The 18,258-nt window shown below is 50.5% G+C and overlaps 1 protein-coding gene across 1 annotated transcript in view; it reads left to right on the forward strand.

The window, feature by feature from the left end:
• The first annotated feature begins 4,352 nt into the window (after positions 1 to 4,352).
• The window catches only part of PDILT (protein disulfide isomerase like, testis expressed), a 36,272-nt gene continuing 22,366 nt past the window's right edge, over positions 4,353 to 18,258 (forward strand). Inside the window, exons 1-4 of the mRNA XM_036307973.1 lie at positions 4,353 to 4,554; positions 10,553 to 10,759; positions 15,309 to 15,442; positions 16,293 to 16,430. Coding sequence (XP_036163866.1) covers positions 4,353 to 4,554; positions 10,553 to 10,759; positions 15,309 to 15,442; positions 16,293 to 16,430 — 681 coding nt within the window. The remainder of the gene's footprint in view (positions 4,555 to 10,552; positions 10,760 to 15,308; positions 15,443 to 16,292; positions 16,431 to 18,258) is intronic.

Genomic DNA, 18,258 nt, shown 5'->3' on the forward strand with positions numbered 1-18,258 from the left:
GCTATAAACTTCCCTCTCAGGACTGCTTTCATTGTGCCCCAAAGGTTTTGGGTTGTTGTGTTTCTATTGTCATTAGTTTCCAGGATGTTTTTAATTTCTTCTTTGATCTCATTGGTAACCCAATCAATATTTAATAACATGCTATTCAGCTTCCAAGTGTTTTGGGTTGTTTTTATTGTAGTTTATTTCTAATATTATGCCATTGTGGTCTGAGAAGATGCTTGGTATGATTTCAATCTTCTTGAATTTGGGGAGACTTTGTTTGTGACCCAATATGTGGTCTATTTTTGAAGATGTCCCATGAGCACTTGAGAAGAACGTATATTTTGTGGCTTTGGGGTGAAATGTTCTGAAGATGTCCATTAAGTCCATCTGATCTAGTGAGTCATTTAGGATTGCTGTTTCTTTGCCGAGTTTTTTGTCTAGAGGATTTATCCAGTGATGTCAGTTGTGTATTAAAGTCCCGTACTATGATTGTATTGTTGTCGATCTCTCCCTTGATATCTTCCAGGAGTTGTGTTTTTAATGTGTTTGGGTGCTCCTGCATTGGGTGCATATATGTTTATCAGGGTTATATCCTCTTGTTTTATTGATCCCTTTAGTTTATGAAGTGGCCTTCCTCATCTCTTGTTATGGCCTTCACTTTGAGTCTATTTTGTCCTATATAAGTATTGCTATCCCAGCTTTCTCTTCATTTCCATTTGCCTGAAAGATATTTTTCCATTCCTTCACTTTCAGTCTGTGTGAGTCCCTTATTCTGAGGTGAGTCTCTTGTAGACAGCAAATATATGGGTCATGTTTTTTTTTTTTTTTTTTTTTTTTTTAATCCATTCAGCCACTTGATGTCTTTTGATTGGAGCATTTAGTCCATTTACATTTAAAGTCATTATTGTAAGGTACTTGTTTGTAGCCATTTCTATTTTTTGTGCCTGTTTTCTTTCTGAGCTTTTTATTTCTTCTTTTTACACCAGTCCCTTTAGCATTTCATGCATTGCTGGCTTGGTGGTGATAAACTCCCTTAGCCGTTTTTTGTCTGTGAAGCTTCTTATTTCCCCTTCAATTTTGAATGATAGCCTTGCTGGATAGAGTATTCTTGGATTCATTCCTTTGCTTTGCATCACTTTGTAAATTTCTGTCCATTCTTTTCTGGCCTGATGTGTTTCTGTTGAGAAATCATTTGATAATATAATGGGAGATCCCTTGTATGTAACTTTCTGTCTCTCTCTTGCAGCCTGCAAGATTCTCTCTTTGTCCTGAACATTTGCCATGGTAATTATGATGTGTCTTGGTGTGCATCTTTTCAGGTTCACCTTGTTTGGGACTCTCTGTGCTTGTGTGACTTTTTTCTTCCCCACCTCAGGGAAGTTTTCTGATATTATTTCTTCATATAGGTTTTCTAACCCTTGTTCCTCTTTTTGTTGTTCTGGCACCCCTATTATTAGTATGTTGTTTCTTTTCATGTTGTCCCATAGCTCCCTTAGGCTCTCCTCCTATCTTTTAATTTTTTTCTCCAATTGCAGTTCAGTTTGGGTGTGTTTTGCTTCCCTGTCTTCTAATTCACTAATTCGGTCCTCTGCTTCTCCTAGTCTACTGTTGAAACTTTCAATGGTGTTTTTTATTGCAGCTATATCACTCTTCATTTCTTCTTGGTTCTTACATAAGTTATTGATTTTTTCATCCATTTCTTTTTGATTCTTACATAAGTTGTTGATTTTTTTCATCCATTTCTTCTTGATTCTTGCATAAGTTGTTGATTTTTTCCTTCACCCGGTTTATGCATTCTAGGACCCTTAATCTGAATTCTTTTTCTGTCATGTTGCATGACTCTGTTTCACTTAGCTGCTTTTCTGGTGTTTCCTCCTTTTCTTTCCTTTGGGGGTTTCGTTGTCTACCCATGTTTGATCTCACCGACATATCTAGATGTTGAGTCATTCAGGGGCTGCTCCTTGGGTGGCAGTGTCTCCTTGGGCTGTGGTTGCTCCCCGGGTGGTTGTGGTAGCTGCTGCTCCTTGGTTGGCAGCAGCTCCTCTGGTGGGTGCTGTTCACTGCTGTGGTGGCTCCTCTGGCTGGTGGGGGGAGGCTTCACACACAGCTGCTGTTCCTCAGACAGAGAGTGTGGTGATCACAAGGCTGCTGTTCCTTGGATGGGGGCAGGCTACACACGCAGCTGCTATTCGTCGAATTGGGGCGGACTGCTCACGTGGCTGCTGCTCCTTGAATGGGGGCTGGCTGCACACTGCTGTCGCTCCTCTGATGTGGTGGGCTCCTTGTGGGGCTACTGCTCCTTGGACTTGGACAGGTTGATTGCAGGTCTGCTGCTCCTCGGACGGGGGTGGGCTGCTTGCGTGGCTGCTGCTCTTTGGACGGAAGTGAGCTGCACATGTGGCTGCTTCTCCTCAGACGGGGATGGGCCACTCACTCGGCTGCTGCTCGTTGTACAGGTGCAGGCTGTTGTGGCTCTGCTCCTCGGACCAGTGCTTGCTGCACAGGGCTGCCACTCCTCAGATGTGGGTGGTCTGCTTGTGTGGCTGCCGCTCCTCGGACCGGGGTGGGCTGCTGCTGCTCCTTGAATGGGGATGGGCTGCTTGCAGAACTGCTGCTCCTCGGATGGGGTGGGCTGCTCACACAGCTGCTGTTCCTCGGATTGGGCAGGCTGCTCGTCTGGCTGCTGCTGCTTGGACGAGGGCAAGATGCTTGCGCAGCTGCTGCTCCTCAGACTAGTGCAGGGTGAAGGCTGTATGCAGCTGCTGATCCTCAGATGGGGGTGGGCTCCGCAGGGCTGCTGCTCCTCAGACATAGGTAGACTGCTCGTGTGGCTGCTGCTCCTCAGACAGGTTGGACTGCTTGCGTGGTTGCTGCTGCTCAGATGGGAAAGTGGGCCGTTTACACAGTTGCTGTTCCTTGGACAGGGGCAGGCCACATGAGGCTGCTGCTCATGGGGCTGATGCTCCTTGGACAAGAGCGTGCTGCTCGCGTGTCTGCTGCTCATGTGGTTGAAAAAATAATGTGAAAAAAAGTAGAAAATAAAGCAACAAACAAAAAAAGGAGAACAAAGAAAAAAGCAAAAAAAGAGCAACAAACAAAAAAAGGGAAAACAAAGAAAAAATAAAAAAAAGCTAACAAAATAATAATAAAAAAATAAAAATGGAAAATTGAAATGTCATTCCTTTGGCTGGCTTAAAATCCCAGTTTTCTGGAATGTGTCTAGATCTATTTTTAAAAAAATCCTCAGCTAGTTTGCCAAACACCTTTCCCAGGTGAATATTCCTTCCTCCCTCCCTTCCTTCCTTCCTTCCTTCCTCTTGTTCATTTTCTTACCATTCTTAGCCAGATGCTAGGAATGTAGCAGTCAACAAAGAAGTTAAGATCCTTATCAATTGAACCTGAGTTGACTAGAATGTCTGCTGTGTGTTCTTAGCTGAGACACTTGTGTAGTATATGTGCTGCACAGGAAAGCAGCGAGCTTGCGGAGGCCGCACAGAGGTCTGACCGCCCTCTGAGTGTTAGGGAGACATACGTTGTTATGGAGACAGGCAGCTTCTCCTTCCTGTCCCCCCCCCACCCCCCCCCAAAAAAAAACACCAGGAGAAAAAAAGGAAAGGAAGCCATGTTATAGATCTAGTATGTACTGTTATGGGAAGATATTTAGAATCTACTCCATATTAGTGAATAAGATAATCGGAACACCAAACAATATGCATATCTGATTCTATAGGGGTTTCAGCACCTATAAGGGTTTATTCCAGATTCTTAACAGCAGCTTTTCAAAAATGGGGTTATGGGAGAGATTTTTATTTTCTACTTAATGTATTTTTATTGTATTGGTTGGCATTTTTACAAGTGTGTACTCTAGTCATGACTTTTCAAACACCTAATTGCACTTGAGGAAAGCCTTTGTTCACAACTAAAATGGGGCACATGGTGAGGTGGCGAGCTTCCTGTGATAAGGGGCATTCAAGCAGGAGCAGGAGGAGCAGGAAGCAGAAGCTGTGATGGGAGATGGACCAGTCATCTCTGAGAGCCAGAGCTTCACCGAGGACTCATCCATGTAAGGACTTGCTTTGTGGCTGGCGAGCCAGTGGGCTCAGCTGCTGGGATGCGCCTTCTTGCTGCCCTGAGTGGGGCCCTGCGTCTCTGAGCTACTCCTGTGCACAGGTCCTGGGGTTAATTGGATGCGTTGCCTCTCTTCCAGGGCACTGCCAGCTGTGGGCATTGCTGGGGAGACAGGGGCTGTGCTCCGGCCATGTTCTATATGGGGACACCGGCAGGGAAGGAGAGGGAGGGAGTGACTACGTGGCCCCGTCTGCCCCCTGTGTTGATAAGGGCTCTGCTTCTCACCCTGCAGGTGGGCCATGGCGCTTTTCTGGAGGGCCCTGCTGCTGGCAAGCTCCTGCGTGTCTGCAGTCCAGGGCTGGCCAGCGGAGGACAGCGAGGAGGATGTGGACATCCTGCCCCAGCCCCTGCACATTGCACAGGAAGGCCACCTGATGGTGCTGACACCTGCAGGTCTGACCCAGATGCTCAACCAGACCCGCTTCCTCCTGGTGCTGTTTTGTGAGTGCCCACTCCTGGGGGCAGGGGTGGTGGAGGTGAGACTGCCTGCTTGCTCCTGGAGGACAGGGGAGTTTATATATTGCTACACACTAGAATGCCCATGTGTATATAACCTCACTCCCCATCCCCAGAGGAGAGCACAGGCACAGGGAGATGGCGTCTGCGTTTGGGTGAGCTTTCCCCCGGCCCCTCCTGTGCTCCATCAATGAGGCAGAGAGAAGAGAAGGCCTTCCTGAGAAGGGGACAGTTCATGAAGGCCTGGGGCCAGCAGGCAGCAGCCCAGGTGTGATCTGGGAGGAGAGCTTTTCTGGCAGCAAATCAGCAAGTGCCAAGGCCCATAGGCCGAAGGTGCCAGGCGCTGCAGCTGTGGTGAAGAGCAGAGTGTGGGGAGCAGGGTTACAAGGACGAGCAGTGGAGCCGAGGCCGTGTGGGCCATGGCCATGGCGAGGATTTGTTGGCTAGCCCCGAGGAATTAGAAGGGTCGATGCCCACCGGAAGGCCTCACCCCTGGGAGCACCTGGCACACAGTAAAGTGCCCTGTGGGTGGGAGGAGGGCTAGTCTCAGAACACTGTTCCATGTGTGAGCTGGAGCCTGGTCTCCAACATGGTTTCCCATCCTCAGCGATAAGGGCTCTGTTGCTGGACAACTCTTAGTTGTGTGCTGGGGTGGGGGGGTGGGGGGGTGGGGGGGACAGGTAATGCCCGGGCATTGTGGGAGGTTTAGCAGCACCTTCAGTGTCTGCCCACTAGAGGCAGTGACACTCCAGCTGGGATGAGCAGACATGTCCCCAGACATGGCCACCACAGTCTGAGAGAGGGGACTCCAGCTTCCTGTGCTGGGAGCCAACCTCCAGTCCCTGCTCTTGCCGCTCCCCCAGTTCCTCCCTCAGCCCCTCCCTCAACTTGCACTGGTGCTCAGGAACGGGGAGCGCTTTCTGCTAAAGGCAGGCAAGCACTGGCTCTAGGCCCATTGCCCACGACCATATCTACATTCTGCGGGCAGAGCACAGCCTGTTCACACTGCTCACCCCATGCCTAGCGCCAGCCACAGGCAGGCCAAACCTGGGGCTGCTGACAATGTGGCCACCCTGCCTTCCTTTACCCAGGAACCAGAAGGTCTGCTGGGGGTCCAGACATCTCCACGGGGCCTCCCTTCCCAGAGGGAACCCCGCCAGAGCAAGGCCAAAGGGCGGCCACCAGGTCATCACAATGGTTCATGCTTATTGGGCACTTCTGTGCCAGCGCTTTGCTTACACGCAGGCTCATCCTCAGGCACAGGATCTGTTAATTTCTCATTATACAGATAAGACACCAAGGCACAGAGGTGCTCTAAAAATGGACTTACTTGGGCCTCAAATGCCATAAGTCCTGTGATTGCTTCATGAGCGAACCTAAGGATTTCACGTTCAGCGAGTGCCCGACATGTGCCAGGCAGTGACCAGGTGGAGCTCAGGACCCGAGGAGGCAGTGCTGGGAGGAGTTCCTGGTCTCCCAGCAAAGGCTCTGACCCATGCACAGGCCGCCTGGCCCTGCTGTGCAGGCAGCAGCGTCCATCCAGGCGTCACCATGCCTGGTCACACTAGCATGTCCAGTCAGCCAGGGCATGGCTATAAGCCCCGGGCCTGAGGGGCATATGCGTTCATCTCACCTTGACATCCTCACCACCTGCCGCCTCCTGGTTGCCAGGTCAGAGACCTGGGAGTCCCTGGTTTCTCTCCCACTCCCACTCCACATCTGATCCTGGCTCGAAGCAGCCAGCTCCTCCATGGCACCCCTAGGCTCCGGCCACTTCTCACCCCTCCGTCGCCACTACCCAGCTCAAGCCTACACCGCCTCCCCCAGGCTATACAGTGCTTCCAGATCTCCCTGGGCACACTCTTTCCCCTCTGATTTAATCTCTGTACAACATTCAGAAAAACCCAGTAAAAAGTAAGTCGGATCACATCTCACTGTGCCTCAAACCTCCAGTACCTTCCACCACCCTCAGAGGAAAGGCCACAGTCTGCACAGTGCACTTCCTGTTCCTCTGCCTGGCACACTCCCTTCATAGACCCACATGGCTTGCTCTCACCTCCCTCAGTTTTAGGGAAATGTCCTTGCTTGGCCTCCCTGCTCAAACCCAGTCCCCGCGACCCTCCATGTCCCCAGCGCTGCTGCTGCTTTCTCCACGGCACTTACATCTGACACAGAATTAGCCCACTTTATTTTGTTTATGATCTGCCTTCTCCAATGAGAGCGGGGGATTCTATCTGCTCACTGTTCAATCCCCAGCACCTACAACAGTGCCCAGCTCAGGGCAGATCCTAACATAGATGTGCTTGCTGGCCAGCTGGGTGAATGGCTGAGTGGGTAGCTGGCTGGGTGGGAGGCTGGGTGGGAGGCTGGCTGGTTGGCTGGGTGAATGGCTGGGTGGATGGCTGGCTGGGTGGCTGGCTGGGTGAATGGGTGGCTGGCTGGGTGGCTGGCTGGGTGGGTGAATGGCTGGGTGAGTGGATGGGTGGCTGGCTGGCTGGGTGAATGGCTGGCTGGGTGGATGGCTGGGTGTCTGGCTGGGTGTCTGGCTGGGTGGTTGGATGGATGGCTGGGTGGTTGGATGGATGGCTGGGTGGTTGGATGGATGGCTGGGTGGCTGGATGGGTGAATGGCTGGGTGGGTGTATGGCTGCCTGGGTGGCTGGCTGGGTGGGTATATGGCTGGGTGTATGGCTGGGTGTGTGGCTGGATGTGTGGATGGCTGGGTGTATGGCTGGGTGTGTGGCTGGATGTGTGGATGGCTGGGTGGCTGGCTGGCTGTCTGGGTGGCTGGGTGGCTGGGTGTATGGCTGGGTGGGTGGCTGGGTGAATGGCTGGCTGGGTGGCTGGAAGCCTGGAATGCTGGGCGGGTGGCTGGGTGAATGGCTGGTTGGGTGGATGGCTGGCTGGGTGAATGGCTGGGTGGGTGGCTGGCTGGGTGGGTGGCTGGCTGGGTGGGTGAATGGCTGGGTGGGTGGCTGGGTGGCTGGCTGGGTGGCTGGCTGGGTGGGTGAATGGCTGGGTGGGTGAATGGCTGGGTGGATGGGTGGGTGGCTGGGTGGATGGCTGGACGAAGCTCCATCACTGTTACAGGCAGGTCCTTTCCTCTGGCTGTCAGCTCCCGGCTGTCTCAACCTTTCCCTCACTTTGATGTGGGAACCTGAGCTGGTGTGGAACTCTGAAAGCCTCTGCCCCGTGGACAGCCATCCCATGTGTTTCTCTTGCCTGGAGCTGCTCCCTTAGAAGCCCAGCGTTGTAGGCTGTCAGCCACCAGTCCCGAGCCAGGCCCACTGCTCTGGGAGGCAACAGGAGAGGCCAGAGCGGGCAGGGTGGGCAGCGGCCTGCTGGTGCTGAGGGAGGGGTACTGAAGGCAGTGATGGGCCAAGGCAGGGGGGACAGGTGCAGGTCTGGGGGAAAGCCCAAATTCCCACTGACTGACAGGGTGTTTGATGAAAAGGATCACTCACTTCCTTGCCTGTGGAGGGCTGGCAGGAGGCCTGTGCCCACTGCCTGGGGCTGGCTTTCTGGGTCTTGCTTCACAAAAGACTTCTCTGTAGAACTTTAAACTTGTCCGTGGCAGTGGGGTGGTTCCTGTTCTCCAAGTGCCCCAGATGGACAAGGGTGTTTGAAAAAGATGAAGGTTCTGGCTGAAAAAGGAGCCAATGGCCCCTGCCCTGGCCCCACCCCCTGCCCAGACACCAGGTGTGAGGGCCCAGGTGTGAGGGCCCAGGTGTGAGGGCCAAGACATTTCCCACCCTGGACCCAGCCCAGAACTTTTTAATTTAAATTTTTATTAGAGTATAGTTTGCATACAATGTTATATTAGCCTCAGGTATACAACATAGAGATTTGATGTTTATATAACCAGTGATGTGATCACCAGGCTGTCACTGTACAAATTTTTTTATTTTTTAAAAATATTTTTATTGATTTCAGATTGGAAGGGAGAAGGAGGGAGAGAGAGAAATATCAATGGTGACAGAGAATCATTGATTGGCTGCCTCCTGCAGGCTCCCTATTGGGGATCATGCCTGCAACCTGGGCATGTGCCCTTGATCAGAATCTAACCCCACCCTTCAGTCTGCAGGCCAACGCTCTATCCACTAAGCCAAACCAGCTAGGGCTCACTCTGGGGGGTGGCCTCAGAGGGTGGGGAGCATCACAACCTCTCCCTACAGCCCCACACCCCCTGTCCGCCACACACACACACACACACACACACACACACACACACACACACACACACTGGCTTCCTTGCTGGAGAGTCCCCTGCGTATTTGATGCAGTGGCAGGGCTGTGGGGCCATTTGGCCTGTCAGCTCCTGGACTTCCCACCAGAGGGCGTTCCTGCTCTCCTTCTGTCTCCCTGCTGCTCCTCTCTAGTGTCTGACTATAGAAATCTTATAATAATAGTAACAGCAGCTATTATATATGTATAATACTAGAGGGCCAGTGCACAAAAATTTGTGCACTCGTGGGGGGGGGAGGGGTCCCTCAGCCTGGCCTATGTCCTCTCGCAGTCTGGGACTCCTCAGGGGATGACCACCTGCTGGCTTAGGCCTGCTCCCCGGGGGATTGGGCCTAAGCTGGCAATCAGACATCCCTGTGGCAGCCCGGCAGCCCTCAGGGGATGTCCACTTGCCAGCAGGGAGCAGATCTAAGCTGCAGTCGGACATCCTTAGCGCTGCTGAGGAGGCAGGAGAGGCTCCCACCACCATCACTCTACTGGCAGCCATCAGCCTGGCTTGTGCCTGAGCAGAGCTCCTCCATGTGGGAGCGCACTGACCACCAGGGGGCAGCTCCTGCATTGAGCGTCTGCCCCCTGGTGGTCAGTGTGTGTCATAGTGACCAATCATTCCCAGTCTTTCTGCTGTTAGGCTCAGTTTGCATATTACCCTTTTATTATATAGGATAGAGGCCTGGTGCACGGGTGGGGGCCAGCTGTTTTGCCCTGGAGGGTGTTCCGAATCAGGGTGGGGGTCCCGCTTGGGTGCCTGGCCAACCTGGGTGAGGGGCTGATGGCTGTTTGCAGCTGGTCACACTGGTGCTCCCAACTCTGAGGCCACGGCTGGCTGAAAGCAGGTATCTGGGGTTTGTTTAGCTTCTATAATTGAAGCTTTGTTGCTTTTGGAGCTGTTGCTTTTGGAGCTCAGAGCCCGGCTGCGGCAGGCGGGGAACCTTGACTTCCTCCATCACTGGAGCAAGCAAGCCTCCTGCTCCCTTCAGCTGCGTGGCTGCCGGCCGCCATCTTTGTTGGCAGTTAATTTGCATATCTTGCTGATTAGCCAATGGGAAGCGTAGTGGAGGTATGGTTAATTACCCTTTTTGTATTTTATTAGATAGGATGTAATATGTTAAACTTATTTTATGTATAATGTATGTATATATACACACTTATGTATAGTGCATGTTATATTTGCATGTAACTACATATTATTACTATATTAATGTACAATAACAGCATGTGCTGAGGGTTTGGCAGGCTGGTGGAGGTTAGAGAGCCTCCATGTGGGTACAGATCCTGGCTCGGGGCTGCCATGTGGCCCTGGGCAAATGGGTCATTTTGTTGTCATCAGTTTTCTTATCTGTACAATTGAGATAATAAGACGTACCCCATACTGTACTGGGAGGATTAAATGGCATAACCCATGTAAAGCTCTTAGGAATAATAAGCACTTCTAACCAATTATCTGGGGAGCCCTTTGGCTGTGACAGCTCCAGGAGGCAGCCACTATTTCTCCACTTTCCTGTGAGGAAAGGGGCTCACAGAGTAAGTCACCCACAGCTGCATTGTTTCCAGTGATACCGAAAGCCCCTCCCCTGATATGTGTCTCCCAAGCTGGCCCTTGCAGGACCCCTGTGCCATTTCTGAAGGCTGGCCCGGTATCAGCAGAGAGCGAGGCAGCCCGGGCATAAGCAGCCAGACTGGGCTCTCCCTGGGGAGGCAGCGGGGGTGCCAGCGAGCCTGCTTCACCCTGGCTCTTTCAGACGACCCATCCTCAAAGCGATCCAGGAGCCTCGCCGAGGAGCTGGGCAAAGCCGTGGAGATCGTGGGCAAGGGCAAGAACGGGGTCGGCTTTGGCAAAGTAGACATCACGGTGGAGGAGGAACTTCGCCAGGAGTTTGATGTTCAGAAGCCCCCAGAGTTGAAGCTGTTTTTTGAAGGCAACAGGTTGGCGCCCATCAGCTGCAAAGGTAATGGTGCTTACATGTCAGCCACGGTAGCGTTAGCGGTGGACATACATAAACACCAGCATTCAGTGGCTTAACAGAATCACAAATTTAGTTATTGCTTCTGTAAAGCCCAGTTAGCAGCCAGAAGCTGGAGATGGGGGCTCTGTTCCTCACCGTCTTTCAAAGATCAAGCCTCTTCCAGCTTGTGGCTCTGTCTTCCCTTAGGGCCTCTGAGCCACCTGCTGTCTCCTCTGTATCCTGCCAGCAGTGGGGCAGGAGGCAGAGGAACACTGCTGGTTGTATTCATGGCCCAGGTTTGCAAGTGGCAAACATCACTCCACTTCTCTCTCCATTGACCAAAACTCTGCTTCAGGACTCCACCCACTGACAGGCTGAGAAGTATGTGTACATAAGGAAAAGAAGACAGATTTCAGTGAGCTTGTAGCTACATTTCTCTACAGCTTGCCTCTCAGCTGGTGGGTTCTAGAAAAGCACCATGAGGTGGGATAGTGAGGTGCATGGTTTATAGACCACCGGAGATCAGGGAGTGAATTCCTAATCCCACTGGACGCCCTCCCCCAATCTTCTACTCTAGAATAATTTTAGAATAAATCTGGTCCCAGACCAAGGAAGCACTGGCTGCAAAGGGAGACTGAGAGATGATGGAACAAGACAGGCTTGGGACCGGGTGGCTCCTGACTCTTGCTTCTGTCATCATCCATTTCAGTCACTAACCCCGCCATTCACTTATTCAATGCTCTTTCAACTCGACGTGGAAATTCTTGAAGAATTCTGTGCCTCAGTGTAGCTCATGTTGGTCGTAGCTTTAAAAGGTGTTACCTGCAGGACTTGCCTGTGCAGGCCCAGTGGACAGGTGGTGGGCAGCCCTGAGGAGCCCCGATAGTCAATATTTTAAGCCTTCGGGCCAGATGATTTCTGTCACAAGTGCTTACGTCTGCTGATGCAACGGGCAGCAGCCATGTGTAAGCAAGTGGGGGTGGCGGAGTGCGGATAAAACTTTATTTATAAAATTAGTTGGCGGCTAGATGGAGCCCAAGCTGAGGTTGGCGGGGCCTGCTCTGCTGTGCTGTGCTCTGAGTGAGTGGCAGGTAGGGTTACTCTTGTCAAACAACTGCCTTCCTGACCCCAGTGCAGGGCCTGGAAGGCTGAGGTTCCTAAGGGGCAGTTTTGGGGTTCGAGCTGGTGGAGTTGCAGGGCTGTACAGGAGGCGGGTTGGGGGGTGCTAGCCCGTATGTTTGCCAGGCTTTCCTACCCCCTTCTTCCTCAGTGTCCCCCAACCAGGGAAAGCGGCAGTGGGTGCCGGGTGGAGGGTGAGCGGCCGGGATTGGAAGCTGAGAACATGACCTGGCCTTTTGGTCTCTCATGTCTTCAGCAGGACAGAGTGGGCGCCACTTCTGCCGACTGACAGGCTGCCTGAGCTGATAAGGGCAACAGTGTGACTTGTGTGAAACTCGGGGAGGCAGGCGGGCTTAGTCTTGTTGGGGCAGAGCCCCAGACCACAGGTCCAGCTCCCTAAGACTTGGCCTTGGCTGTCTCGGAGGGAGGGGACGCAGGTGCCTCTGGGCCCCAGTGAGGGCATCCCCACCTGGGCGGCGCTGTGTCCTCTCCTCAGACCCTAGGGCCGGGCACACTGCCCAATGGGCGGGGCCTAATTGCAGGCCCTCAGGGTGGAACTATTGCCAAGTTCAGAGCTACCTCAGTCCCATGGGGTTCTAGAGGGGCAAAAGGAGTTCACGCATCCCATAGAGCAGTGATGGCGAACCTATGACACGCGTGTCAGAGGTGACACCCAAACTCATTTTTTTGGTTGATTTTTCTTTGTTAAATGGCATTTAAAAATATATAAAATAAATATAAAAAATATAAGTCTTTGTTTTACTATGGTTGCAAATATCAAAAAATTTCTATATGTGACACGGCACCAGAGTTAAGTTAGGGTTTTTCAAAATGCTGACATGCCGAGCTCAAAAGGTTCGCCATCACTGCCATAGAGATGGCCCAAGGGCAAATTCCCTAGAGCCGGCTTATCTTGTGATTCTTCACCAAACTCACTCCCCCTAAGTGACTTCTCGGGCACCCAGTCGGAACCAGGCATGGAAGGAGCTGCTGAGCAGGTTAGCCAAACTTCAAAATGTGGGAAGATGGGCTCAATGAAGAAAATACAGCAGGTCATAAAACAGGGACAGATGTGGAGGGAGCGTAAGGCAAGACCTCTGAGAGCTGAGTGAGCAGGTGCAGGCACCCTAACAGCCAAGGGGGCAGCTGGGGGCGCTGGCAGTGCCAGGCCTGGGTGCTGGGGCTGGGTGCTGGGGCTGGGTGCTGGGACTGGGCTGCAGGTCAGGTGGCAGGAAGGCGGGGCAGAGTCCGTCAGAGTGGCCGATCTGAGGCCCCGACAGTGAGACACAGTCAGAGGGTTTTGTTCATTTTTTTGGTTTTAAATCCATTCCTTTCAGGACCTTTGCAGCATAGTGTTTTCAGGTAAAAAACCTATAAGAGGAAGACTGTTTCAATGATAAGTACCCTTTCTCCCCCTGAAAAACGGCTTGGAGCACCGTCAAATTAGACCTCACCCTTGGGTCTGAATCCGGGAGGCGGGTGCCTGCCATGGGTGGAGCCTCTTGGTCTGAGGGGGTCAGAAAGGCTGCTCGCCCCTCGCCCCTCTCTGCCCCTTGCGACCTCCACGCCCTTCCATGCTGGTCCCTGGGCCGGACTCCTGTGGCGTTTAGAAGGGCCTCATCTGTGTCCACTAAGCTCTGGCCAGACATTCTGCCTCCGGACGCGTATCACCAGGAATGCGGAACCCAGACTGGAAACGACCCAGTCACACCAACAGAGTGGACCCCTAAGCTGTGGGATGAACGGTCACACGATCGAAGACTGAGCAGCTGTGTGGACGGGTCTACACGTACAGGCAACACGGATGACTCTCCCAGATATGAGGAAGCCAGACCTGGAAGCACACTCTGTGGCTTACAGAGCAGGCACACTAAAGCAGCCCCAGAGTGAGGGTGGAAGCTACCTGCAGGCGGGGGCGGGGAGGGGCCGGGAGGGTGGGAGGGGCACCGGGACTTCTGAGGGACTGGGGATGCTCCATTTCTTGATCTGGGTAGTAGTGACTCAGATGCGTTCATTTTGTGACAATTCATCAAACTATTCGTTGTAATCTGTTTACCTTTCTGCAGATAAATATACTTCATGACAAGTGTTTTTAAAGGCCCAATGTTCTTAGGAATTATAGGCAAAGACACTGAAAATAGTCCTTTCCAGTTGATCTACCAGCTCAGTGTGCATTCATCAAGCCCCATGGGCAGTATGTACTGGTGCAGGGCCTGTGCACAGGCCGTTTGCTCTGCCTGTAAGCTTTCCCCTCTCCTGGCAGCCTCCTGTGTAACTCCTGTGCATCCTTCAGTTTTCAGCTCTTAAGTGACTTCCTCCAGGAAGCCCTCCCTGATGTCACCATCAGGTCATGCAGCTTTGCTACTGGCTCATTGAACCGTGCTTTCAATATTTATTTGGTTGTGCTTCTACACTTGTTTGTGTCATTATCATCTTCCTTAACAGAAGGAGAGCTGCAGGGAACCGGCCATGTGTCTTTCTGCTCACCATTTCGGTACATCCCCAGGAGCAAACACAGCGCTTAATAACTGAATAGCACTCAATGCGTATTTATCAAATGATTGAGGAGTGACAGGTTAAAGAGTGAATGAATGAATGAAGCCCTATAGATGTAGCCCACAGCTACTCATGACAAACATTGCTTTATCTGACAAACTCATTTACAATGCTGCTCTATAGCAGGCTTTGTATAACTTACTTTTCATTATCTGCCATCATGTGAAATTGACGATCCCAGCAACACATGTCCATAGTAGTGTGTGAACATTCTGGCAAGCCAGCACGTCTTCCCAGACATGGTATATGTCTTTCAATTTTAGAAGCGAGGATTCTTGTGTGCTTTCCACCAGCCACACAACAGCTGAGAATGGAAGTCAGGATCTATAACATTTGTGTCTCGGCTGTGCAATTGGAGACACACGGATATGATAGAATTTTCCCAAGGTCACGGGCCAGCTGGTCTTCTGGTTTATATTTTATCTATGTATATTTAGAGATTCTATTTTATGGTCACTTTGGAAGGTTAATAAGAAAAGAAGGCTGGGCTTGCTTACTCCTCAGTGTGATCCCCAGGTTCACTAGGGGGGTGGCCAAGTTCAATGTCAATTTCCTCGTCTGCAGAAAAGGGGAGAGTAACCCTATCTGTCCCTCAGGGCAGGGCTGCTGTGGGATGTGATGTATGAGAAACCTCAGGCCCTTGGTAAGTGCTCAGTCAAGTTTACCTGTTGGTTACTGTTCATGCCTTGAGGCTTGTGGGGAGGCAGGGTGTGTGTGTGGGGGGGGTGGGGGGGGTGGGGAGTAGCAGGAGAGCTGACCTTGGCCTTCGAGGGTGGGAGCCCAAGATAAGAAGCTTCTACACCTTCAACTTGGGAAAGACAGGCTTGCTACACAGTTCCAGGGAACCTGTGGGACCCACTTAACTGTTTCTCTCCAGGAGTGGTTGAGTCTGCTGCCCTGGTCGTTTGGTTGAGAAGACAAATTAGCGAGAAAGCGTTTCTGTTCACTGACATCCACCAGGTGACAGAGTTTGTGAAAGCCAGGCCCTTGGTGATCATTGGCTTCTTCCAGGTACTGAGTTCAAGAGATGGGGTGGCTTTTCAATGGGCCTGTGGAGTCTTGTGCCTGGGAGGGGGTCGGGAAGAGGAGAGGTTAATTCCTTGAGTTAATTCCTATTCTTCATTTTCCAATAAGCTGGTTTTCTGGGGGAACTTCAGGGTTAAGATGAAGAGAGAAAAAGAAAGCTGAACGGGGTAGGGGAAGCTGATGAGAGAGGTGGGCAGGGTGGAGAGAGGAGACTGAGGTGGTTTGATGGCATAATTGATCATTTGGGGGTCTGTTAAAACAGCATCGAATAACCACTAATTTGCAAATTGTTTCCCCATTTGGAGAATGGGTTTCTTTACATCTTCACTCATTTCCTGTAACTTGGATGATTCCTCCCCTTTTGCCAGTGAAGGCAACCCTGACATTGAGTCTACCCCTGGGAGAGCTACCTCTCTTGCCCATCCCACTTTTTGACAGTGTTTTATGGCCTCAATTTTTTTTAAGCTAAAAAATGAAGCTGAAGCTACAGCCATATCTTGATACCAAATTTATATTTGATACTACATGTGGCCAATCAATGAAAGCAACTAAGGAATATATGTTACCAAGTCCCAACCCCTCTAATACGTGGGGAAGGTCTATGGGATCAGCTCTCTCCACTCATCTCTGTGGATTTGCCTATTTTGGCCTTAGTCATGGCCATGAAAGTATTCTGGGTATGAAACATCCATAAAATGGGATTGAGGTGACTCAGCAAAACCTCAAAAGTTGGAAAGGTAAGGAGACAAATTGGTCACCACTTCCACCTTGACCTTAGATGAGCCAGCATCTTGCATTTCTACCAAAACCTTACCATATGTCCTTCCCCAAACAGGATTTAGAAGAAGAAGTAGCAGAGTTGTTCTATGATGTGATCAAAGACTTCCCAGAGCTGACGTTTGGAGTGATGTTGATTAGTAATGCCATCGGGCGTTTTCATGTCACCCTTGACAGTGTTCTGGTGTTCAAAAAGGTAGGTCTTTGAGCCATTGCTACAGAGGGGTCTCTAGTTCAAAATAGGGGACAGCACATGTATGTATGGGTTTTGGGTACCAATTCTGGTTCTGCCACTTATGAGCTAAGTGCCATTGGACAAGTTGGCTTTTGCAAAATCAGTTTTCTGATGTTTTTCTGGCCTTTGTAGCCCTCCCCCTATAAGCTCATCCTCCTTTCTTCAACAAGTAAGTGTTATTAAGTCCCAGTCTTCTGCCTTGTGCTTTCTTCTGCTCCACCCACCTTCATCCACGTCTGTCAGCAGTTACTATCCAGATACCCAGTGGCTTACAAGCCTCCATACTCCAGTCAGATGTCTCTTTTCTCCAGACCTATTGCACCCATCACCAGATGTCTCAACATGGCCAGTCTTAATCTCCCCTATGAGTCCTCGTCCAAGGTATTTTTCTCTCTCGAATGGTACCACCATCTCTCCCATTACCCGTCTGAGCAAAGCCAGACAGCCAGGCATCATTCTACACCTCCCTCTTCTCCATCCCTCATAACCAAGTCATCACTCCAACACTATTGATTTAAATTCAAAGATCCCTCGCATCTATCCATTTTTCTCTACTGCTTCCTTTCTAGATGAAGTGACCATTATTTTCCACAGCCCAATGCAACATCCATCCAACTGATCTGCCACATTCTCTTTTGTCCTCTGTTGAGCAGCCTTTCAAAAATTCAAATCTATAGATCATTCCCTCCTCCTCCCTGAAAGCCCATTAGTGGTTTCCTATTATTAATCCTATTATATAGGATAAAGACTCAAGTCCTTAATGAGACCTATTACACCCTCCTCCGTCCCCTCTGGGATCTATATCTGAGCTCTCCAGCATGGCAGCTGCTGGCCATTTGTGACTATTTACATTAAAATGTTAGTTCCTCAATCCAACTAGCGTCATGTGGATAGTGGTTACTTCATTGGGCAGCTAGAGTCACAGAGCATTTTGGTCTTCACACAAAGTTCCATTGTGGTCTGGTTCCTGGAACATACCTTACTCCCTCCCCACACAAAGCCAAATCCTTACAATAACCATGTTACTTATAGATGTGGCTCAGAGAGGTTAAGTTACTTGCCCAAGGCCACACAGGGGGTAGGTAGAATCATACCCAGATCTGATTGACTTTTAGAGAAGAATATGAGCCCATGGAAATCACTGAAAAGCTTTAATTCAGAGAATAAAATAACTTGATTTGTTTTTCTTGAATGGGACGACACAGTCCAGAAATAGATCCAAATACATATGGGGATTTACTATATGATATCTTAGATTAATAGAGAAATATATGTTATTCAATGACAAGTGTTGAGAGAATTGGATAGCCATTGAAAGCAAAACCCTAAAACTAAATTCATATATCACTCCTTTCACCAAACTAAATTTCAGGTTGATCCCTGATTTAAAAATATAACAATGAGACTATGAGATACCACAGGGGCGTTTGCTTTGTGGGAAAGTTCTTTATAAAGCATTGCAGAAACTCCAGAAACAAGGAAAATAAATACTGATACATTTGGACCACATAAAAATGTAACAGGTCTGCAGTAAAACCCCATGACAAAACCAAACCCAAGGAGCCAACTTGGAAAATGCATTTGGGAGAGATGTGGCCTATTGAATGGTTAAGGGCATGGGCCCTGGCATCAGACTGCATGTGTTGGACCGAGAGGGGGGCCCCCCTCTCCCAGCTTAGAGACCTTAGGCAAGTCACTTCACTGTTCTGTGCCTCGATTTCCTCATGGTGAAGCAGGAGGAATCACAGTGTACAGATCAAGGAGGTGTTCTGAGGGCTGAATGAGTTAG

This window comes from Myotis myotis, unplaced genomic scaffold, assembly GCF_014108235.1.
Source record: "Myotis myotis isolate mMyoMyo1 unplaced genomic scaffold, mMyoMyo1.p scaffold_m19_p_5, whole genome shotgun sequence".
In the NCBI taxonomy this organism is placed as follows: Eukaryota; Metazoa; Chordata; class Mammalia; order Chiroptera; family Vespertilionidae; genus Myotis; species Myotis myotis.